General features: G+C 33.0%; 2 protein-coding genes across 3 annotated transcripts; both read right to left on the reverse strand.

Annotated features, from left to right (window-relative positions):
* Window positions 1-8,891: 8,891 nt before the first annotated feature.
* On the reverse strand, window positions 8,892-12,693 carry LOC141692305 (putative disease resistance protein RGA4). Its single transcript, XM_074497079.1, has one exon. The coding sequence runs from the start codon at window positions 12,419-12,421 to the stop codon at window positions 9,032-9,034; it is 3,390 nt and encodes a 1,129-aa protein (XP_074353180.1). The 5' UTR covers window positions 12,422-12,693; the 3' UTR covers window positions 8,892-9,031.
* A 1,834-nt stretch (window positions 12,694-14,527) lies between these two features.
* On the reverse strand, window positions 14,528-22,611 carry LOC141690313 (T-complex protein 1 subunit alpha). Of its 2 annotated transcripts, none has more exons than XM_074495049.1 (17): window positions 22,429-22,611; window positions 21,926-21,990; window positions 21,342-21,431; window positions 21,154-21,240; window positions 21,010-21,069; window positions 20,773-20,823; window positions 20,401-20,496; window positions 17,989-18,054; window positions 17,594-17,811; window positions 17,334-17,430; window positions 16,759-16,845; window positions 16,398-16,532; window positions 16,094-16,198; window positions 15,639-15,767; window positions 15,457-15,560; window positions 14,952-15,042; window positions 14,528-14,860 (listed from the first exon to the last, which is right to left on the reverse strand). In XM_074495049.1, exons 1-17 carry the CDS (start codon window positions 22,493-22,495, stop codon window positions 14,756-14,758), a joined length of 1,653 nt encoding a protein of 550 aa, XP_074351150.1. In that variant the 5' UTR covers window positions 22,496-22,611; the 3' UTR covers window positions 14,528-14,755. The 2 variants fall into 2 exon arrangements, with proteins under 2 accessions (XP_074351150.1, XP_074351151.1); XM_074495050.1 differs by having other exon boundaries at window positions 14,528-14,842; window positions 22,429-22,609.
* Between the last annotated feature and the right edge of the window lie 1,655 nt (window positions 22,612-24,266).

The raw sequence follows: 24,266 nt of genomic DNA on the forward strand, positions 1-24,266 counted from the left end.
AAAGTGCAATGCTAAGAGAGTATCCCTATTCATTTTCTATCTGATTCCGGGACGGAATCCTTTTAAGGAGGGGAGACTGTAATAACCCCAATTTTTGGAATTTTTGAAACCCTTATGAATAGTGCTTTTGCTGATTATGCTGAATAAGAAAACTATACCACACTATGTAGGGGTTCTTTTATTGATCTTCTGAGATTTTATTGGTACTCTATATGATATATAAGTGTATGTAAAGATCGTCAGAATCCAAATTTGAACCTTTTGATTTTTCCCAAAAATCCACCAGATATCGAAAGAATTTAGTATAAGGTAACATGATAAAAAGGATTTAAATTCAATGATTATAAGAGAGGATCATAAAAGGAATATAATGTATTGAGAAAGGTTAAGGAAACCTAAGTAATAAGATCTCGGGTATGATCCCTCAAACGATAAACGAAAACGAAAGTTAAGCGAACCGTATAACTGATCAGCGGTCATTAGCCAAATAATTAAAAGATAATCAAAGAGATTAGTGGGGATGATTTCATCAAACCAATAAGAAGAGGCAAAGGTGGGAGGGTGACATCACATGGTGACATAAGCATGACCAAAGCAAGTGTGTTGTTGGTTGAATTAGAACCACACAAAAGTTACCATGGTAAAAGGTAAGAAAACAAAACAAAACAAATCAAATTGTCAACCAACCAAGCCAAAACATTTCATTTTCACCAAAAACACAAAACACTCCATTTTCTTCATCAAGCTCTCGGCTTTCCTTCATTTTCAAGGATAAGAAAATCCAAATTCAAGCTCCAAGCATTGTTAAATCGTGAGGTAATTATCCAAGGTTCCTTGTACTTAGATATAGTTATCCTATGAATCTAAGCTCCAAATTCCTTCACAATCTCTTCCTAAAAATCATGGAAGAAGATGGTGAATAGTGTTTTTCAAGAACTAAAATTTTTGTTCTTCAGTTTTTGTTTAGATTAAGCTTGGATAAGGACTTTTAAGGGTGATTCCAAGCTAATTACTTGATTCTCCACTCTCCAAGGAAGGTATAACCCCTCCAAACCCTAAATTTACTTGAGTATTAGGTTTAGTTTTGTTGTTATAGTTCATGAGAGGCTTGTTTGTTGTGAATGTAGAGGATAGTTGGTGTTGTGATGTTTTGGAGTTGTAATTCTTGGAGTATTGATTAATGAACTTACGTATAGTTTAAATTCATGTTTGAGAATAGTATAAATTGATAATTTTGAGTTTTTGGGGCTGTTATGGTGAAGTATGGATGGAGTTTGGTTGTGATGTTGATTGTGGGTTGATTTGGAGTGATATAAATTTGGGTAATCGCATAAACATAGCCGTCGTAATACCCGATTTACCGTAGACTGTTTTTGTTCTTAACATCAGAACCCTTGAACTCACTGTTAGGTTTTTGCCATTGCCATGTTTAGATAGTTCATGTTGATATGTGGTACGCTTGAATCCGATGTACGGTTTAGGAGAAACTACCGTTTTAAGTAACGGCGTTTCGCGACCGAACCATTACCCCTCGCCTTACTTTGAAACCTTGTTTAAGGACCTTAAATGAGTAATTGGGGTATGAAACATTTATGTAAAGTGTATTAGGCAGTTGGTAAGGTACTCGCGAAAGAATCGCCTTAAAACCCTTAATGGTTAGTTTATTAAAAATGGTGGAGCCGAGGGTACTCGAGCGACTTAAGTGAATCGTTAAGCGCGATAGCGAACGTTAGGACTCTAAATGGTTAAAGTCTGGTTTCTTAAGCGACCGGGCTTTAATTCCAACTTATGTTGTTGTTCATAGGTTATCGGACCCACTCTAAGCTTAAGTATATCCGGGAGCACTCAGGCAAGTTTTCTATCCGTTATATTGTTGTTGTGATGTATACATATGTATATGCATTATCTTGTGATAGATGCATGATGGTTAATTAGCAAATTCTTGCGATATATTGTAGCATGTGATATGGTATATATGCATGCCTGTTTCGTATTCTTGATACATATATCTATTGATTCAGTTGATAATACCTATGCTAGAGATAAGCGGTAATTTGCATATACCCTTAGTATAGGGAACCCAAAGGTGAACTTTTTTCTAAAACCAGGAGTCGATGCTCCCGAGTATAATATATATATATTTATATATATATATATGAATAGTTTTTAAAACTATGAATCAAATAAGGTTTATTCGATAACCTTATTTTATTATTGAATATTATTTTGAATATTCATTCGAGGGCTTATGACCCCGTTTATTTTATTATTGAATATTATTTTGAATATTCATTCGAGGGCTTATGACCCCATTTATTTTATTATTGAATATTATTTTGAATATTCATTCGAGGGCTTATGACCCCATTTATTTTATTATTGAATATTATTTTGAATATTCATTCGAGGGCGTATGACCCCGTTTATTTTATTATTGAATATTATTTTGAATATTCATTCGAGGGCTTATGACTCCATTTATTTTATTAATGAATATTATTATTTGAATATTCATTCGAGGACTTATGACTCCGATTATTTACTAATTATTATTCTTTATTTTATTAAGGAATAATGTGTCGATAATCAAACTCACTTTTGATTATTCAAATAAAGATAGTACTTTCGTATAAGTATATCTTTGGTTATTTAATATTCATTGCAAGTATAAGTTTTAAAACTTCTACTTCAATTATTTTTATAAAGATTATTCTTTATGAGGATATTATTTAAATAATAATATTCAGATATTTCCTAATATATCGGGACTGATTTATTTTAGTAAATCAGCATCACTCCAAACATTCCTAAAATGTTTTGCGAGTCTTCCAAATTATTCTCACAAACTTGATGTGGCTCAAGGGCCTGGCTTGGGCCTTCTTGGGCCTAAGCTAAAAGTCCAAGGTTCCCCTGTTTTTCTGGGCAGAAAATGCCCTGACTTGAATTAACTTGTGACACATGGTTCTAGCTCATATCCTATGAACTATGGTTGTAAAAACTTCTCTGACATACCCTCTAACTAAGGCCCAATTGGGCCTAATGAGGGCCTACCCATGACATGGTCAAATCTCCCTATTTCTAAGTTGCAACAAAACTGTCCCCTGCTGGACAGATTTTGTGATTCTACTTGTGCACCTAACCAAATGACATGCAAACCTCCAACCAACTCCTAAAACCTTTTATATACTCCCAATACTAACTTCTGGTAGCTTGGGCCTCAAAGTGCACACCAATGACATGGTCAAAACTCACTCTAAACCTCAGGGTGCTATACTGATTTTTCTGCAGAAACTATAACTCTCATTTTCCAAGGTTTTGATTTGACAAACTCAACTAACAACAACTCAATACTTAAACCAAGACTTATACATGGTGATCTACTAAAATAACTCCCTTATTCTCAAAATAAACTTGGGTGAGATCATTCATGCCCAAAAACAACAACATGCAACCAAATATATAACATGCAACTCATGGAAAGCACATAACAAGATTTCGGCTAGGCATAAAGTTTTAAATGCTTGCAAAATCGACTTTCACCTAATACTCATCCTTAATAATCATGAAATATAACTTCTTTTAAGTATTAATAAGAAATTTATCATGGAAACAATCTATTTTAAGCACATATATTTTGAATTTATAGATTTTTAAACATAACTACATGATTTCGAAAAGAGTAGCATGCAAAACATAGTTGATCATCATTTTAATGTCTTAAAACTAACATGCATGGCTAAACATAAATATATAATGAAATTTCAGTAGCATGCAAAGGATTTTAAAGCATGATATCTCCATAAAACACTTAGTTAGCACATATACATAATATATCTCATAGAGAGCTCTTGAATTCACAAGAATCAAGAGTTTCTCTTTGGAGATCACATAAGAACTACACATGCATCCATGGAACTTCAACTTCCAAGTCACAAAACACTTGGAAAGTATATAAGATGAATGTAGGTAAAAGATTTACACTTGAGAAGATGAAGAATGAATTGAAAAATGGAAGGGGGGTGGGGAATTGGCCTTCGGCCGAGAGCAATGTGGGAGGGGGAGGAGAGAAAATCTGTGGTGTGTTGGAGTGTGGAATAAGAATGACTTCTCCCACTTTGATTTCTTTGTTTTATGCTATTTGGTTTACAAATGATGAGTGGAAGTGAGAACTTACAAAAATGTCCCTTGGTTAAAGTTAGGCCATTTTGCATGCAAGGCTAAGGTAGTAATTTGGTAATAATCAAATGAGTTGGTGGGGTTGGAAAAGTCTTGTTTGCCCTTTGAGAGAATAGAAGGGTGATTTGCATGCATGGTCTCTTATGTAATTTGATAAATATGACAACTAAAATTTATAATGATTTATTTTTATAAAATAAAATACAAGTTCAAAAATTATAAAATTTATATCATAAAATAACTTGGATTTTTAGAGACTTTATAAAATCATTTTCAAAATTTGTGAACAAAATATCTTTTAAAAGAAAATTTTTCCAAAGCTTAGAATATTCCTTATAAATCAAAAATAAAGAAATTAAATAAACTCTTGCTTTGAAAAATCATATACTACACAAAGCAAATTTATAATGCAGCAACTTTCACTCACACTAGCGTACAATTATTGAATATATTTTCATTTGACTTTAATATTATACCCAATCCACAAATAATATTACATAAAATGTCGGTCGTAATACAAATGATAGCCTATAGTAACACATGCCTAATTATGGTAACAAAAGGCCCAATAAGAAGGGCCCAGGACCAGTCTAGGAGTATCACTGAAGGACCCCAGGACACGTGGCAAAATGACAACCGTCCAGGTAGCCCGGATCCAGAAGGTTCCGACGGTCTGGATTCAGAAGTACACCGGCTCATCATAGGCGTCCACATGTCCTACGGTCCAGAAGACACACCTACGGTTCAGATCAAAAGGTAAAAACCCCTAAACCCTAGTAGGAGACCTATAAAAGACAGAACGAAAGGAAGGTTAGGGGTTATTTCATCTCTTATATACACACCACAATATACTTGCATAATTCCTGTTTTACCCCTTTCTCCTTCAAAACCCTCTCTCATTCTCAGCCTGAGGTGACGCGGGACGCTACCCCCTCCGGTTCTATTTTGTAGATTCTCACTCTACAGCTACACCGCGCGCCACTGTCATTTCCGTCTAAACGGAGCGTGAGTCCGGGCTGATCTGGGATTATCAACCGGTAACACCACTTTAACTGAATTCTTTATTTGAATAGAATTCTTAATTTGAACCAAAGGACAATTGAAACTTCAATGAGAAATGTTACGCATCTGAAAATGTTTTTTTCTAAAAGAAATCCCAAATGATTGTAAATTTATAAATGGGTAATCCTGCAACAAATAGTTGGTGAACTCGTGATTAATTAGCAAAAAGGAAACTTACCAAGGAAAACAAAAGGTTTTGTGATCTATAGACTATATCCCAACTAAATGCTTCGTATTTCTTGAAGCCAGACGATCAGCTAGCTAGGTATAACTCTAGCCTTCTCTATATCTATCTTATGTATTTTTTTATCTTCTTTATCTTTTTCGCTGTAAGCACCATTAATTTGGATGGATGCACTACTCATGTGGAAAGGTATATTGCGAATACATGGTACTTAACCTGTTTGATGATTTGTATGTGATGCCCGCATATATAAATTCTACAGTATTTCATGGCCCTTTGATACGCGTGCATGCTGCATTTTTCGAGGGTCAATTTCTATAAGTTTTATGTGTAATGTTTTACAAAATCTTAATACAATTTTGTCCTCAACTTGCACTTTTTGTTTATGTTATATAAATCATATTTACTTGGACATGTATATTTATGCACACATTTACAGAATTAAATTATCTTCCGCTAACTAATGTCGAACCTGGTAAGAGCTTGCAGCAAGAAAATCCCATACTCTATTTGTTTTTACTAAAGATAATAGAATTATGCATTTACAAAGTATTTTTTGAAACACTGGTAATGCATTTGATGTTCTGGTTAACCGACCTTCGTCTTGTATCATCTTCTCAAGGCAGTACAAAGTATTTTGTGACAAGGCATGTAGATTAGAGTAATGAAATGCATAAGCAAACAGGAGGAAAAAAAGACTTGAAAATTGTTGTTCACATTTTTTAGTATATATAAATATACTGAGTGCTGACTGTTTACTCAAGATGTTACATCACAATGAGCTCCTTCATTTTTTCGAAGTACTGTAAGTGTATATCTTTCCAGTTCCAATTGCCATTTCGGATATGTAAATCACCCTTAATATCATCTATGTATTGTTGAATGCTCGAGCTCTGAGGATTCGGGGTTAGCTTAACAGTAAAGCTCTATGACCTCCCTAATTTCCCTCGTTATAAAGACACTAGTTGAATCCTCGTGATATGATAAGATTGATCTACCAAAATTATATTAGAGTCGTTGACATTGATTATCTACTTCATTTGACAACTATCTACTACAGGAAAAAAATTTGGAGTACATCAACTTTTATTGAATTAAAAATAATTGACACAATTGTTTGACAAATGTTTGTTAATTTAATCTATTGATAGATGTTGGAGCAGTAGCAATTGTAAGTGGAAAAACAGAATACAGACACACTGTTATCCAGAAGCTGTGCATGGCTTAATGGATGAGAGGTAAGCATCTCGTGCCTAATATCTAAATGCATATCTACAGTTTCAGAATCACAACAATGAAAATTTTATATTAATAAGTTAGCATGGGCTACCATGCTGATTTAAATAATCACGAGGAAATTTGAATTTAAAATCTTCACGGTGTATATGAAATTTAATGTACATGTCAAAAGACATAACTTGATATAATTATAGTGCAGCATAACTGCATTTACCGAATAGTGGCTAATTAGCTATTATCAAGGCGGTATAGATTTGTTTGTATATCAACACAATTTTTAAATTTTGGTTCTTGGGATCGGTATCGCCGTATCGGTACAAAGAATATAGAGTTTAGACTCTATTTACTGCAACGACTTGAAAACTTCCTACTTAAAAAATAATCTTAAAAGCGATGTCTCAGATTTGTAATGCCAACACTCCATACATAGCAACAGAGAGATTTACTACAAATACAAATACAACATCCTACAGGATAAGACAAGCACATTTCCTGAACTGGAAATTTACTAGAGTATCTTATACAAAAATACATCTACTATATATGTTTGCAACAGAGAATATTCACCCATCTGTATCTAAGTGTGTGTCATTCATGCACTTTCTTATTCAAATTACGTGCACATTTTTACGGATGACAAAAATACACATTTAATTTTTTTCTACATTTTTTACTACGAAATACGCATCCTTTTTTAGGTATCATCTCCATGTTTTTCCTACTGTTGTTGGTTGTAGACCAACTTAGGTCTTAAGTTTTTAATGTTTTAATTGTTCTTTTGGTTTGTGATTGCGACCACATTGTGTCTTATTTAACTCAAAATATATTTCCTCCAAAAATATCAGAAGTTTATGGCATTCGTATGCTTTCTTACTCGAATTCCATACTATCCAAGTATGCAATTTATTATTCAAATTACTTGCACTTTTCTACATATGACAAAAAAAATGTTTTTAATTTTTCCAACTTTTAATCGGCAAGAGAGGCATCCCTTCTCTTTTATATCTTAAATTTATATTTTTTATTTTCATCCTCAAAAAATAATTTTAAAAAAAATCTGGAAATTATACGTATATCAAAAAATGTGTTTAGGATAGTTTGTATACATTTTCTACAAATGATTTTCTAAAAATCATTTCTTAACTCATTTTTAGTTAAAAAAAATAGGCAAATTATCGCCCGGTTTATTCTTCATTATCAATAAATAGAAGTTGAAAATAGTAAACTATTTTTTTAATTTCAAAAGAATGATAGCTATTTTAACAATTTTTTAAATATATTGATTCGAAACAATTTAGAAGAATTTTTAGTTGGAAAAAATATTCTTATTATATATCCAAAATTCAAATAATTTTAAAAAGTAACAGAAATAAAAATTAGCAATTACAATATGAGCGTAATATTTACAATCAAAAATATAAATATTAAATATCAGTTAATATTGGTCTTAAAAGTCGACATTCGTGTCATAACATACATGCGAAGTAAAAGTGTAATAATTTATTAATTAGAAAAATATTTTTTCCCGATCCAATATAATGGAACAACGAATCTATAAGCCTTTTTATCGATTTAATCGATTGAATAAAAGTTGGGTTAGTTTAATTTAATTGGGTTGGTCACACTTCATGTGTAATTTGCTCATATGCAAAAGTAAATATATATCGGTATTACTTGAATGCAAAGTTTAGATTTTAACCGCAAGATTTTCATATCTATCGATGAAGAATTTCTCGAAAATTTAAGGTCGTATGTTCTATATTCATAACATCTGAAGAGAGAAATGATATAATACGAAAAAAATAATTAAGTCATCATTTTACTTAAAAATGATCTTAGTTATATAATATTGAATAAGTTACATTGAAATATTGGTTATAATACTCAAATAAATTTTCCTAAACTTATACAAATGTTATAAACTATATTAACATATCTTTAATAGGTGTAACTAATGACTAATTAAGATGCTATTAACCGTAAGAAAAAAAATCCTTCATAATAATAATTTGTATATGGCAAAGTAGAAGGAAAATGGACAAACAATTTTTTTTCATTAAATAAAAATAATCATCGCAAGTGTGAATACTATTTTGAATGGTTGAGCTTGTTTTTTTAGTTAAAAACGTAATCACTGACCAAATATTTACGTGTTTAATACATGTGGATACATTATTTAGTTCAGCATGCATATTTTTTTAATTGATAGCAAAAAACCAACGATCCAAAATAAATTATAAAGTTTTATTTTCCAGAGATTTGGAAATTGAGAAAAGAATTAAGTAATTTATTTGGACTTAACAACCGTGGTTCAGGTTCTCCACTGATAGCCGCCTTGCACAGGCAGGGGACTTTTTTCGCTGATGCAGTTTACCTTATTTCAACAAATGGAATATGTTGTATCTTGTACCATTCTAGCCCACTCTCCTTCTTGCATCTTTCTTTCATTTTATCACACCCAACTATATCCAAGTACCGAATAATATGTGATTGGTCAAACGTGGGCAAACTCTCTAACTCCTTGCAACCCCAGATAAATAACTTGTCAAGACATGGAAGTTCTGCTATTGTATCCGGAAGAGCTTTCATTCCTTGGAAGTCAATTATACTCAAAGTAGTCAAGGCAGAAAAGGCAGAAATAAGATGATGATCGAATTCCACTGTTGGGTTCCCCTTTCCCCAGAGTATTAACTCGATTAGGTTAGGAAACGAAATTAAAGAAGAATAGAAGCCCCGTGGAATCTCATCTATATTCATTGAATCAATTGTGGAACTCACAATTCGGGGAAAATCTGAAAGAGAGGGGCATTTTCTAATCTCAAGATATCTTAAACAACATTTCTCTTCAACTATGTTAATGCTACTTAGATCAGGGCAATCATTCACTCTCAATTTCTCAAGAACGGCACCAACTGTAAGACGTGTCAATCCTCCGCAGTTTCTTAATTCCAAACGCATCAAAGATTGAGAATTGTTTTTCATTAATCCTTCAAATACCGGGTCCGTATTTAATGAGCAGGAGCCTCCTCTGTTAATAATTCCTAGATACGTGAGAGAGCTCACCTTAATGCTTATTGGTTCTACTATCATCTTGCTGCTGTCGAAATCATTGATTCTTAATCTCTTTAAGGAAGGAAAACAACTATCAGGCATCCTTCTCAACTTTGAACATGACATGATTTCCAACACCTCGAGCTTAGGAAATACTTGATCTTCACCGAGTCTGCTCGTATCAGGTTCTAGCCATTCTTCTAGCTTAGGCAAACCCCAAAATTCAAGTTTTATCAAAGACGGATACAGTGTTTTAACTTTTTCTGCAGCCCCACAGTCACTCCTGATAATTCTGACTTTATACATCCTCTCAATTATCATCTCCTTCAGCAGAGGAAGGTGACCCAGAGATGGAAGTTCTTCACATCTCTGGCATCCACTCAACCTGATTGTTGCCAAGTTGGTCATCTTTGTAAGCCATGATGCCAACCTCTTTCCCATAAAGTGCTTAATGCTCAATTTTTTTAGATTTATGTGAGGTTCCAATCCATCAATTGCACACTCCTGTTCACTGTTGTTAACCCTTTCATTTTCATCGGTGTACCAGTTTAAAAACAGGCTCTGAATATTGGATTTTGTACAAAGTTTTGCCTTACTTGCTTCTTCTGTATTTACCACATTACTAAGGCCATAGAGCTTAACTTTACCTCTAAGATTGTTTAGCCCTTCCAGTTGTGCAATAAGACATTTTTTATCTTCCCTCACAACAAAATAAGGCAACGTTTGCAGACAAGTTAACCTCTCTATCCCATTTAGCATGCATCTGGTTCGATCAAATTTTTTAATGTACAAATGTCTCAAGTTAATTAAGTTGCAAAACTTTTTTGGAAGCTCTTCAAGCTCCCAAACTTTTAGTGTCTGCAAGTTGTAGAACTCTGTAATGTAGCTAGGCACTTTAAATCCGATACATGAAATATCGAGATGCTTGATATATTTCATATTTCGTAGCGATTTAGGCAAACCCCCAGCATTCTCGTAACTCACTCCATCAGTATTTAATACCAAAACAGTCAAGTGTGCAATGTAAGGTAACACATCACCCAAAACGCAAACCCCTGCATATAATAATCGTACCTTTTCATAGTTTCTCTTCAAAATTGTTGGATTGCTATTTGAGACCCGATTATCGTGCCTAATATATGTAGCCTTGGAAACATGGTTCGGCTCAAGACCTGTCTTCACAGTTGAGGACTGATGTTTGGATAGATATAGTGCAAGATCATGCACTAGATCATGCATCTTGCAACTCTCAATGTTTCCAAATTTATCCCTTTCAACGTCTTGTAACAAAGAATGCCAAAACAGAATATTGAAGTATTCATTGCCAATATCTTCCATCAGTGAACCACTTCCCAAAGGAGGCAATAGAAATCCCAATGCCGTCCATATTTGTATCAATTCATCTTTGTAAATAGGAGAATCCTTTGGTATGATAGAGCAATACACAAAACATCGTTTCAGTGACGAGTAAGGTAAATTATCATACGACAGCCTCAAAGAAGGAAGTACAGGGAGTTCATCTTGGGATGTCCATATTTCACTGTTTTGGATCTTTCGCCACTCTTGCTCTGTCTCCTTTGACCTTAACATACCCCCAAGCGCTTTGATTGCTAAAGGTAGTCCACCACACCTTTTCACCATGCTTTTCCCCAAGTTAGCAAATGGCTCGATTTCTGAAACTCCTCCATCTCGAAATGCTATTTTTTTAAACAATTTGTAACTATCATCCTCTTGTAATTTTTCCACCAGATAAGGAACACAATTTTGGATGGAATCAATGACTTTTTTGTTACGAGTTGTAACTATTACACCGCTTCCTTTGGCACCACCAACTCCCAGCAAAGAATTTCTCAAGTCCTCCCACTTCACTAATACCTCGTTCCAGACATCATCTAGTACGAGTAAAAACTTTTCTCCCTTAAGACTTTTTTGAAGCTCATTGACGAGTCCATGTGAATTTTTCAACTGTGACTTGGTTGAATTGAGGGATTCTACCATTTCATTTAAAATTTTGATGAGATCAAAATTATCAGATACGGTAATCCACATCCTCTTCGGGAACATGTTAATGACATCATCACTATTGAAAACCATGCGAGCAAGAGTTGTTTTGCCTTGACCTCCCATCCCTACTATGGCAACTACATGTAAATCCTGTTCATTATTTTTGCCCACAATTTGGACTAGATCTGAAATATCCTTATCTCTACCAATTACTAATGTTTTATCTTCAAAAGAAGGAGTGATGCGGATGTCTCTCGGTTGGACAGCTAAATTTAAATGTGCCACAGCATCAATTCCAAGATCTCCAGCCCATTTAAAAATTTTGTCAAAGGAAGCATGAATAGACTTGATCTTACGAGCCACCTTATGGCGGTATATTAATGAATTTTTAGATGGAATGCAGCTATCCCATACCGTACGATGTTTCTCTACATTTCTTCGAGTAACTTCATATGCAAGTTCATCCATAAAAACTTCAGTGACATTAGCAACCTCTTCAAGTTTATTGAACCATTTTTGGGCAGTAGACATGATTATTTTTTTGGCATGTGCATCATACAAGAGAGCACCAATCATGTCGAATCTTTCACGAAGTGTGTCCAGATCTTGATCAAGATTCCAAGCCTGAATGACTTCATCAGCTACAAGTGAAACAAGTTTGCGAACAAGTCCAGCCGCAAGATCAGCTACAAATGCTTCAGCCATAATTTCAATTGGGGTAATGCTTCTTCAAGGATGGACTTTGAGAATTATATTTTGTGGCCAGTGTTTAACAGAGCGTGAGGTGAAGTCACAAATAATAGAGACAGTCAACTTTGATGGGTGGTGAATGGAGATGGAGTTCTCTATTGCGGCTAGCTTTGTTTTTTTTTTTTTTTTTTTTTTGAAAAAAAACCTTGCATTTGCATGGGGTAGCCTAACTTAATTTTCTTTTTGTAATTGTATTTTCCAAATCTAATAATGACAGAATTGAAAAAGCAAATGACGAAAGTGAGGCAATTCATATTTGATATTTCCATATAATAAATTTGATTTCGCAGTTGTCTTAAAAAGAGTATTTCCTTTCTTTTTATTTGTCCTTTTTTGGAAAAACTATACTTGCCCAAGAAAATGTTGTCCATATTTTACGTGTATTTTGATTAGAGGTGAAAACGAGTTCAATAGTTACGAACAGTTATAACTTGTAAGGTCAGATTCGGCTCGAATTTATAAATATTCGTTCAGATTCGGTCTGGATTTGAATTAAAATTTCTATTTATTGCTCATATTCGACTCGAATTTGAATAAAAATACTCGTATCTGATTCGGTTCGACTCGATTATGTACTGCATTACTCATTTTTATATATTCGAATTCGTCTAAAATAATACTAAAAATTTAAGAATACTCGAATAAATAAGTATAAAACTAAGACGTGATCATTTTATAGAATATAATTTTAATATATGCATGACATGTAATATATATATATTATGAACATAATTAACGAAATCGAATCGAATATTTTTAATACATACATATTTAAGTACTCTAAAATTATTCGAACTACTCTATATAAATATGACCGAATATCAGAATTAGGGGCAAACAAAAAACCAACCAAACCGTAAAACCGACCCAACCCTCCCCTTATTTTGGTCAACGGAGCCGAATTATCCAAAATCCGAATTTTAATTGGTTTAATTTTTTTTCAAACCGAATATAATGGTTTAGGTCAAGGTTCAAAAAATTTAAACCCTTACTAACCCAATTCAACCAGATTTATAATTATAGTATTATTGTTTAAAATTTTAATATTGTAATAAATAATACATTTGAAATAAAATAATTATTTTACGGGTAACACATCATAAGTTATTGATTTTAAATTAGAAGAGTACGTGGTACATGTAATATCCAATAATATTTTTCTTCTGTTAAATGATGGGGTACACTTCAACTTTTGATTAAAATTATTTGTAATTTTGATTCCTAAAAATATTTAAATAGTTTTATTCGAGTTTTAACCCAAAACAAACTGAACTAACCCTACCCAATATATAAAGGGTTGGGTTGGGTTGAAAATAATTTTTTTGGTTTACAGTTTCGTTTTTTAAAAACCGAATTAATTGGATTGATTCGATTTATTACTTCTAAACCGCCCAACCCGACCAGCATTCACCCGCCCTAATCAGAATGGCGATATCCGACTCGATATTGTTCGAATTTTAAAGTAGAATTCGAATTCGCTCCTTTTGTATAAAAATATGAATTATATTCATTATTAACGAGTCAAATCCGGATTCGAACCCGGATTACTCAAATTCGTTTTCAACCTTAATTTTGGTCAAATGTTGAAAGCAGTTTTTTTTAGGCAAAATGTTGAAAAACAGTTGAGAATAAATTTTAGAAAAATCTACCAAATTTTACTTTGAAAGAAAGTAAAGGAATAAAAAACTTCGAAAGAAATGGAGGGATAATTCTTTTACTTAGAAAGAAGCCCATATATTTATTGGATTGGTTACTAACCAATCTTTCATTAGTTGCATATCTTGAAAAAACTGAGGTTTACTTTCACATTTTACGCAGCTCAAGTTATGTTCAGCAACAATTTACATCATTGAACGCAATTTTACAAACATATTTACTTCTTTGAGTCGTAATTTACATGACCTAAAAAACTCACAATTTTAATATACTATTTTTCAATCAGTTGGGTAAAAAAAATTCCCAATACAACATATTGACATCCAACGAAGACCTGAAATGTAAGAACAAAAGGAGTCATTCTTTTCCATTTGTCAACAATTTTATAAATTGAAAAATACCAAGTGCAAAATCTTCTAGCTTAACAATTAAATAAATCTTGTGGAAATGGAGAGAACACAATATTGCCCATCATTCTCATGTTGTCAATGACAATTAGAATACAAACCACCCACAAAAGCTTTCATGAAATCACTGGAATCCACAGGTGGCAATTTAATGCACCATCAAGTGATGCAAAATTTTACAAGTTCGCCCACTACTACAGCCACTGTCCTCACATACAAAAACACACTAATCCTGCCCATCTTGACTTTCATCTTTTACTAACTTTATCATGTCATCAATTCGAAGGATGGTTATTGCTGCTTCAGTTGCAAACTGATACAATGAGAAACGCTACTATAGTTTAGATACTTCTGATCAAATCGGATAAGATAATAGCATACTGTAAAACCACTTTATCCAGTTACAACAGGGACCTCTTTACCTGTAATATCTTTATTTTGCTCATTGCAGGTTCAATGACACCAGCTTCTAAGTTATTACGTACTGTTCCCTTCACCAGGTCCAACCCCATGCTGCAGGTATAGAAATTGTAAATATAATGCTGACTGGCTACTGTTTTGATAAGTTGAAAACATTTCTAGATTAAGCAATCTCCAGTTGAATTTACAGAAACTTGCTCTCTATGAAATCTTCAGTACACTTACCAGAATTTATGGATATTAATGGTGTGATATGAAATCTACTAAAGAGCACCACTTTAGAAATACGAACTTTTTGTTGTAGAACTTGTACCGATTGAAAAATTATGTTGTAGGCATTTTCCAGTTCTATTTCTCTTCTTGAGCAAAGATTATACTGTATCTCTTAAAAACTTTAATATAAAAATAATATTTCTTAAAGATCAATGAATAATATGAGCAAACCAATTAGCCATGAGGCTATATATTCACAACATATTTGCAATACTTAAACTTGGACCATATTACCTTGACAAGTGCTTCTTATCTGCCTTTGTCTGTGCCGTGTGATGGTAAGCACGTAATTTTGCCACCAACTCAGTTGCGTCCTTTGCAGCATTCACAGAAAGCACCTGTACACAGCACTTGTTTAGAAATAAGTTCGCTAACAAAGTGAAAAAGAACTGGAACGAAAAGAATATATTTTACACCTTTGGAATGATTAATAAAGATTCGGCAAACTCCGCAATTGCCAACTGTTCACGAGATCCTAGAGTTGTAGCAAGATACTCTAAATAGACGGACAATGCAGCCTCAACTGCACCTCCACCGGCAACCACCTGTTTTGGAGACAAATTACTATGAGCCGGTCTACAGGAATAAACTACATTTTCATTTAATTTCTTATATCCAGTTAAAGAGGGGAAACCATAAACTCTCCGATTGTGGTTACAGCAAAGCATCCAGCATTTCAAACTTGAAAAAGTCATTGCTGCTAACAAAAGTTTGCGCTGCTTATCATACTAAAGTTGTGCACTTAGTTTTTTCACATATTAAGTTTATCAACTAAAAGCTCAAAGAAGCTTTCATTTTAGGAAATTAAGACTTCTATTATATAAATGTAGTATGTAACAAATATTAAACTACAAATGAGTCTGTGATTTACCGTGTTGGATTCCAGTGTCCTCTTGACTATGCACAAAGCATCGTGCAACGCCCTATCCATCTCATCAAGCATATAGTCATTGGCACCTCTTAGAATTAGTGAAACCTGGTAATGCATGCCATTAAGAATTCAAAATAACCATAATTAGAACAAGACGTTGATGCAAATTCATATACATTCGGAAAATGCTAGTTTAAAGAGTGCTGGAGAGATATTAGCTGAGGCAAACATTAACTCCAAATTACTTCAACATGTAAAACATCAGGTTGGCTGGCACTAGTACACTAAAAAGAGAACCCCTTACCGCACTTGAATTTTTAGTTCCTTTAATCATAACTACATCGTCGTCAGCAATACGCTCCTCCACCACCTCATCTGCATGTCCGAGAAGGGAAGAATCAAAAGTTTCATCTCCTTCCATATCAGCAAATGTAGACACCTACAAATTAGAACTGATTTAGTAGAATACATATCAGATACAACGGGTCAATATGAAGACTCCTATCAAAGTCATTTTTATGAACACTATAGTCCTTCATTTTTGTCGCCTTGGTGACACCACGATAACAATCGATTTCTTTTCTTTTTTATTCCTTTATTTGGTCTCTTCTTCCTTCTATGTAAAATTCAAACATAGATGTCTAGAAGGCAAGTTAAATACATACTGCAGTAGCTCCAGTAGCCTTCGCAACATGACGCAAATCCTCCTTTCGAACACGACGGACAGCAATGGCACCAGCTTCCACAAAATACTGCAAAAATTAAATACATCCATTAACCAATATTCCTGGGAAGAATTTATCAGAGGTATATCTAACATGTAGTCCAAATGGATTTTAGTTAAATAAAGCAATTCTGCAAGTTAATATAAAAATCGAAAATGTACTTTGTACACGGACTAATTAGAAGTGACAGCCAAAATATAACCAAATTAAAGACCTTTTTCACACTTACTAAAAAGCTAAAAAATTAAGTTCTCAAAAAAACTGGTTCTCTAGTAACAGACAGGTGCACTAATTATACAAACAAAAAATATTATATGAATTGATCAACTATGAAATAATTCCATAGTTTTAACAAAGTAATCAACACTAGCATAATGTTCCCTCGAAAATTTGTTGCACATAACCAAGGCAGACGCCCAACCAACAACGGCTAGTTCATATAATCATAATGTTTCTTTCCATGCAGGAATGGACTCCGAAAGAAAGAACTATTGATCAAATTAAATTAATCCTACCTTCAGTGCCATGTCATCAATTCCCTTGGTTGTTAAAACAACATTAGCTCCAGCCTTCAAAAGCTTCTCGATCCTCTCTTTTGTCATATCAGCCTCTCTGTTAATAAATATATCAAAAAATCAGTTTCTTTTTAAGTCATAAAATGCAGAAACTGAAATTAGAGGGCATCAGATGACAGGAATAAGCAGGCATTAGAACCATGTTTTATTGATACTGCCACTTGAAAGAGCATTTCATATTTATAAATTATATTGGACACCTTTGTCGAATCTTTTCCAACTCCCGAGGATCACTGACCAAAACTTGAACACCCATCTGCATTTTGGTCTTCTGAAGGTTAAAGTCAAGACAGGCAATTCTGGCAGGAGCAACTCTCATTGGCATGCCTTGAGCAGCACGACCAGTATTTAGAGCATAACCTTTTAGCAAGTAACTATCTTTAGCACTTTTTCCATGTGCTTTCAGTATATTAATACCCTATAGAGAAAGTAAAAATTATGTGAGTACGAAAAAAGTATATCCGCACCATTACACAACAGAGAAAAAACCAGCATATTTACACGATATGACGACATTAAAGCATACTAAATCATATATTCTTTGACCAAGTAATAAAAACAATTTGCATAGAGCTACTGGATTTATAGAATCAACCTTTATTGGATACTTGATTTCACCACGGGCATTGGTCATCTTACATGCTAGTACTGCTTCCACAACCTTAAAAACAAAGATAAAAATTATAAGAAATATTACAAGTACCCATGGGTGCATCATTTTATATTAAAGAACAATAAACAAAACAACACACTTTCATGTGAGAAATTCTAAATGTTGGAAATAATAATTCAAAATTATTTATAAATTGTTTTTTGGATTGATTTTGATTAGGTTGTTAGAAATAAAGTTTAAATATTTAATAGATAACTTAGTTTTTGAATTTTAGATAAGTAGTTGGGGTTTACCTATTTGTACGTGTGTTTGTTAAATGTATAGCCTATATAAAGAGGCTTAGATGAATTATTTGTAACTTATGGCATCTGATAATAAAATTATGTTTTGTTTTTAGTTTACTTTTTATAATACTTTTTTATAAGATCATTTATTTATAAAAATCTAACATGGTATCAGAGCTATGTTCGATTTAGTAACTGGGTGTCAAAAATTGTTGCGAATAAATGAAGAAATGGAAGACAACAGATGATGGTAGTGCTAGATGATGGTAGTGCTGCTAGAGATTCATGAAGAATGTGTCCCAAGGCGTAAAAAAAATACACAATTTTGAGTTATTGGTGATTATGTGCACCATGATGAAAAGTGGAGAGAAGGGCTCCAATGGTGATGGGAAGTACATCACTGGTCAATAGGAGAGAAGTGTTCCTTGAAGAAAAGTGGAGAGAAGGACTCCAATGGTGATGGGAAGTACATCACCGGCAATAGGAGAGAAGTGCTCCTTGAAGAAAAGTGGAGAGAAGGGCTCTAATGGTGATGGGAAGTACATCACTGGTCAATAGGAGAGAAGTGCTGCTCCTTGAAGAAATTAGGGAGACAAGTGCTCCTTGACGAAATTATGACGAAATTATGGAGATAAGTACTCAACTACAATGGTGGTGATGGGAAGTACATCACTGGTTAAGATTTTTTTTTAAAATTTTGAATTAAGAGGGAGTGTTGGAAATAATAATTCAAAATTATTTATAAATTGTTTTTTGGATTGATTTTGATTAGGTTGTTAGAAATAAAGTTTAAATATTTATTAGATAACTTAGTTTTTGAATTTTAGATAAGTGGTTGGTGTTTACCTATTTGTACGTGACGTTAAATGTATAGCCTATATAAAGAGGCTTAGATGAATTATTTGTAACTTATGGCATCTGATAATAAAATTATGTTTTGTTTTTAGTTTACTTTTTATAATACTTTTTTATCAGATCATTTATTTATAAAAATCTAACACTAAATTCATCTTGTGTCTATCAGGTCATAAAAATTAAAAATGATGCAAAAGGGTACAACCAAAACATAATTCCAAAAAATCATTAAAAGGGATGAGCTACAATGGAAAAGCTGACAACATATAAATGTAGCTTCTCTGATTTGATAATTTAAGATCTACAAACATTTAAATGATTATATGGACTCTTACCAATGGAACATTAATCTATTTTCTGGTATTATTATTAAAATCCTATCTGGAGACTTTAAATCAGACTTTAAATCAAAACGTCTGCAAAAAAATCAAGTAGGACTGCATATATCCAACCCCTAATCTCACACAATTACGAGGAAAAGGAGGGAGAGTGGTAATTGTCGACTACATACTACCTATGTTACCCACACTCGTTAAGGGTGCCCAGTGTTAAAATTCTTACTATAAAAAATAGTATTTTTGGATATGGATTCTGAGTTGGCACAGCAACAGGAACTGACATAAGTTAACACCTAAATATATATAATATATATAACCTTGAATCATAGTCCGTCTAAATAGTGTGTCTACTAATACACTTGATCATGTATGCCAAATTCTTTTCTCATCATCATAAAAGTAAAAGGAGAACATAGAAGCAAATGTTCAATTGACCTAAAATTAAAATTTACATAACCTTAATTCATACTTTCATAGTACATATTTATAAATAGTGTCTACTAATACACTTGATCATGTATGTCAAATTCATATTATTCATATTATAAAACTAAAAGGAGAATACAGAAGCAAGTCTTCCATTGACCTAAGGCCTTAGACATCAATTTGAACACATATTTGTATCAAAATAAGTAATTAGGTATAGTCCATAATATGTCCAGAAACAAAAAAAAACATACATCCTTCTAACAGGTAAAGTGTGTATAACTTTGAGAGCAGTTATAAAGGAAAGACGGACTCAACAGGGAAGAGTAACATTTACTATCATTTGTTGGCAACTTGGGACATACATATATCCTTAATACAGGACGAGGTACAAGACTAAGTAATTATAAGCAAAATTCTTAAACTGCAAGGAAATGTTTCAGTACGCAATACAATAAAAAATATTAAATGACCCTGATGCACATACATACCAAGTTTGCAAAGAAGTCACTGTCACCGGATATTAACTTTGACGACATGCTTGTCTTGGCACAGTTTACAAGAGAATCTTTTCCAAGCTTCTCAACCTACAAACACAAAAAATAGAAGCCTTCTTTGAGATGTTATATGTTACAGAACACATCACATGTATAATACACTTGCTAGATCATATCATGACACAAAAATAATTACTTTGTCGGCTAAAGGCATCCATAATATATAGTTCTAATTTCAAAGTCACTAATATTTGGAAATAAGCAACATAACAGCTTTAAAAAAACTACATATGAGATCATTGCCTAGGCTGCTTAAAACTAATTAAACATACAAAGTTAACATAAAATTTCACTGTTGCGTGTTACCTTTACGGCCAACTTCTCCTCAATATATTTACATGCTTCCCTCATTGCAAGCTGCAAAATTTGGCAGGTGCAAATATAGCTTTAAAATTGTACATTATTGCAAGACTAATAACTGAAAAGAAAATATTAACAAAAAAAGGAAAAGAAAAAAATAACTGAAAAAAATGGTTACATAATAACTAAGTTTCTAAACTATACTAATTTTAGTTGTGTTGGGAGGAGGAAAGAGGAACTCACTCTGTATCCGCTGATTATAGATGTAGGATGAATCTTGTTTCTCACAAGATCATTTGCTCTCTGCATAATACAAGTTAGATGTATAACGAGAACTCCAAATCAGTCAAGCATTTCAAAAAAGTAAATTAAAATTTCTGATCATACTTTAAGAAACTCTCCAGCTATAATTACAACTGATGTTGTCCCGTCTCCAACTTCTCTGTCTTGAAGTTCAGCCAATTCTACAAGAACCTGCAAGCGCCAAAGAATTAAAAATTCTTTTAGGTCATAAATAAGATCCGAATTACCAAAAATAACCAAACATTAGGTAAGGATGGACACAATTACTCTACCTTGGCAGCAGGGTGTTCAACTTCTAACATCTTCAGTATTGTAGCACCATCATTTGTAATCGTTACATCACCAATATCATCAACTAGCATCTACATAATAGATGTAACAGAAAACAGCGGTTAATATTCATTTTAAAAGATTTTAGTACACACTCTATTATCTTCTTTCTAAAAAAAAGTATAATTCTTCAGATTTAAATTATATAACCCAAGGAATCTAATAGCAATCCCATTATAGAATTGCAAGAATTTGCACAGCTGATGAAATTAAAATTTCAAGGAGTTATTTTAAGGTACCTAACGAGTTCCTGTGTTTCACGTGAGGAAATATTGTTTTTTCTTCATTTACAGCATAAACAGGTTTATGTTTATTCTTCATTTACAGCATAACCAAGTTTATGTTTATTCTTCATTTACAGCATAAACAAGTTTATCCTTTACAGCATAAACAAGTTTATCCTCCATTTACAGCATAAGTAAGTTTATTTCATATACAGCATAAAGAAATCACATAAGATGTGCGAGACAAAAGGACCATAATTATAAATTTAAAAATATATCTTCGGCAGGCAGGAGGTACAAACCTTGTCAAGACCAACAGGGCCAAGTGATGTCTTCACAATGTTACTAACTGCTTGACATGCCATAACTGTACATTGGAAAGAAGCTCGATTTTAAAAACAAAAGCAATAAATGGCTTAAACATACTATACACTTACACTAAAAATCATCATCCAAATTCATCATATTCTCTTAATAACAAACAATTAAATTAAACTATCATTACTGCTAAAGAAAGCAAACACTTTAAGGTTTCTCAAAAAATTAGACAACTTTACGGTTTACAAAAAATTAAAAAACATAAATTCCAGATCACTTCTCAAGTACACAACTTCACAAGCTACACAGCTTAAAAACATAAATTCACCGCAAATCAACATACAGTAAACATATACATATACAAACACATCTATACATACATAGAGAGTGATAGAGAGAGAGGAAGAGGGGAGAGAGAGAGAGCGGGACAGAGAGAGAGAGATAGAGAGCAGGACAGAGAGAGAGAGGTATTGCAGAGAGAGAGTACCATTTTGAGTGCGAACATCCTGACCGGACTGTCGATCGCCGAGAATTTCAGGATTACCGATCGCCATGTATGTATGTATACCTACGAGGTAGGTGTGTGTTTATGTGGAGTGAAAGATGAAAGAGGGGGAGTGTTGAGTAAAACCCTAGATCGACAAGTTCACAGGCTAGGGTGGTTTTAACTACGACGTCGGTTTCCTCTTTTTTAGCTACTGGGCTTCATCTTCTTAATTTTGGATGGGCCTTCATAATTGATGTGCATATTTAGCCCAATCACAATTTATTTATTTTTACTACCAATAACGTCAATTAATGTAATCATCGTCATATTATATTCCTAAACTTTACTAGCACTAGGATTTACAATTTACAATATTTACCCTTCCTTAGAACAACTCCAATAGATTACCTATTTATTATTATAACGTGTAGGGCTGTCAATGGATCGAAACTGGATCGGATCGGCCTTGATTCATATCCTGATCCATTTAATTTTACCGGATTCGGATCCCGATCAGATTTTTGTCGGATTTTTTATAGCCCGATCTATATCTGGATCCGCTAGGATCACGGATCACGGACCGGAGCTCCGATCCGTTAATATTTTAATTAAAAAACTCAAATATCATAACACAAATGATTTAGTGACCAATTTACTTAGAATTATATTTGAATCTATGCTTGATATTAGACTAACTTGTTCACTATAATTTTAGTATTGAATTTTATTTAACTGATATGTAACGGATGAAGAGTATTAACAATACATTTATGGTTTACAAAAACAGTGCATGTCAGACTATGGTCACCACACCAGTAAGCACAAAATGAGCTCTATATATCAAATTAACATTACTGGTATTATGATAGCCATACTATAATATGAATTATTTTACATATAATTCATTATATAACACATATATATAATATTATATTATATATAATAAATAGTCGGATCGGATCGTTAACGGATCAGATCGGCCTAAATCCATATCTGCTACTTATCGAATCGGATCGTTATCGGAGCGGATTTTTTTCGGATCGGATTTATTTTTTAATGATCCATATCCGCTCCATTAGTCTCCGGATCGGATCGGATATTCGATCCATTGACAACCCTAATAACGTGTAATTTAAAAAATGATATTAAAAAATGTGTTCCAATAGAATTCTATTGAGTCCTTATTTCACTAAGATCCTTCTCCCATTACTTATAAATAACTAACCTACTATTTATTCTTAACAAATGTTAACTTTCATTTAATAATATAATATTAGAGCACTTTCTTTCCCTTTCTATTATGTAATGTCTGGAAAGTACATTCAATAATATAATATCAAATAAGGAACATTGTTGGAACCCGAAATCCTTATCAATGTTCTAAATTACTAAGATATAATATTGTATATTAAATATAAGAAATAAACTAGCACTCTATTGGAGTTGCTCTTACTTTTTCTGCTAAGTACAACTGCATCTCCTTTTTTGTCCAAAAAACATGGCTGGAGCATCTATATTGAAATATGGGTACCCAGCTTTAAGTTTATATTATTTTTAAACCGGCTAGTATTTTGCCCGTACTTCGCACACGGGTCTTGTTTTTTCACATGATTTTTTTTCGAGAACTTGTTTTGTATTGATTAATATATATTCATTCGCTTAGTACGGAACACCGAAAAGAGTTGAAAGTAAATAAAATATATTTTAATTCAATTAAATCAGAGTAAAATAACGATTTAAGATGTTTACACAAAAATAACTATAGTATCTTTGTACGGATTATGTGAAATCAAAATTATGTGAACAATGACAAAGTATAATAATTAGAACAAAAGAAG

This window comes from Apium graveolens, chromosome 10, assembly GCF_009905375.1.
Source record: "Apium graveolens cultivar Ventura chromosome 10, ASM990537v1, whole genome shotgun sequence".
In the NCBI taxonomy this organism is placed as follows: domain Eukaryota; kingdom Viridiplantae; phylum Streptophyta; class Magnoliopsida; order Apiales; family Apiaceae; genus Apium; species Apium graveolens.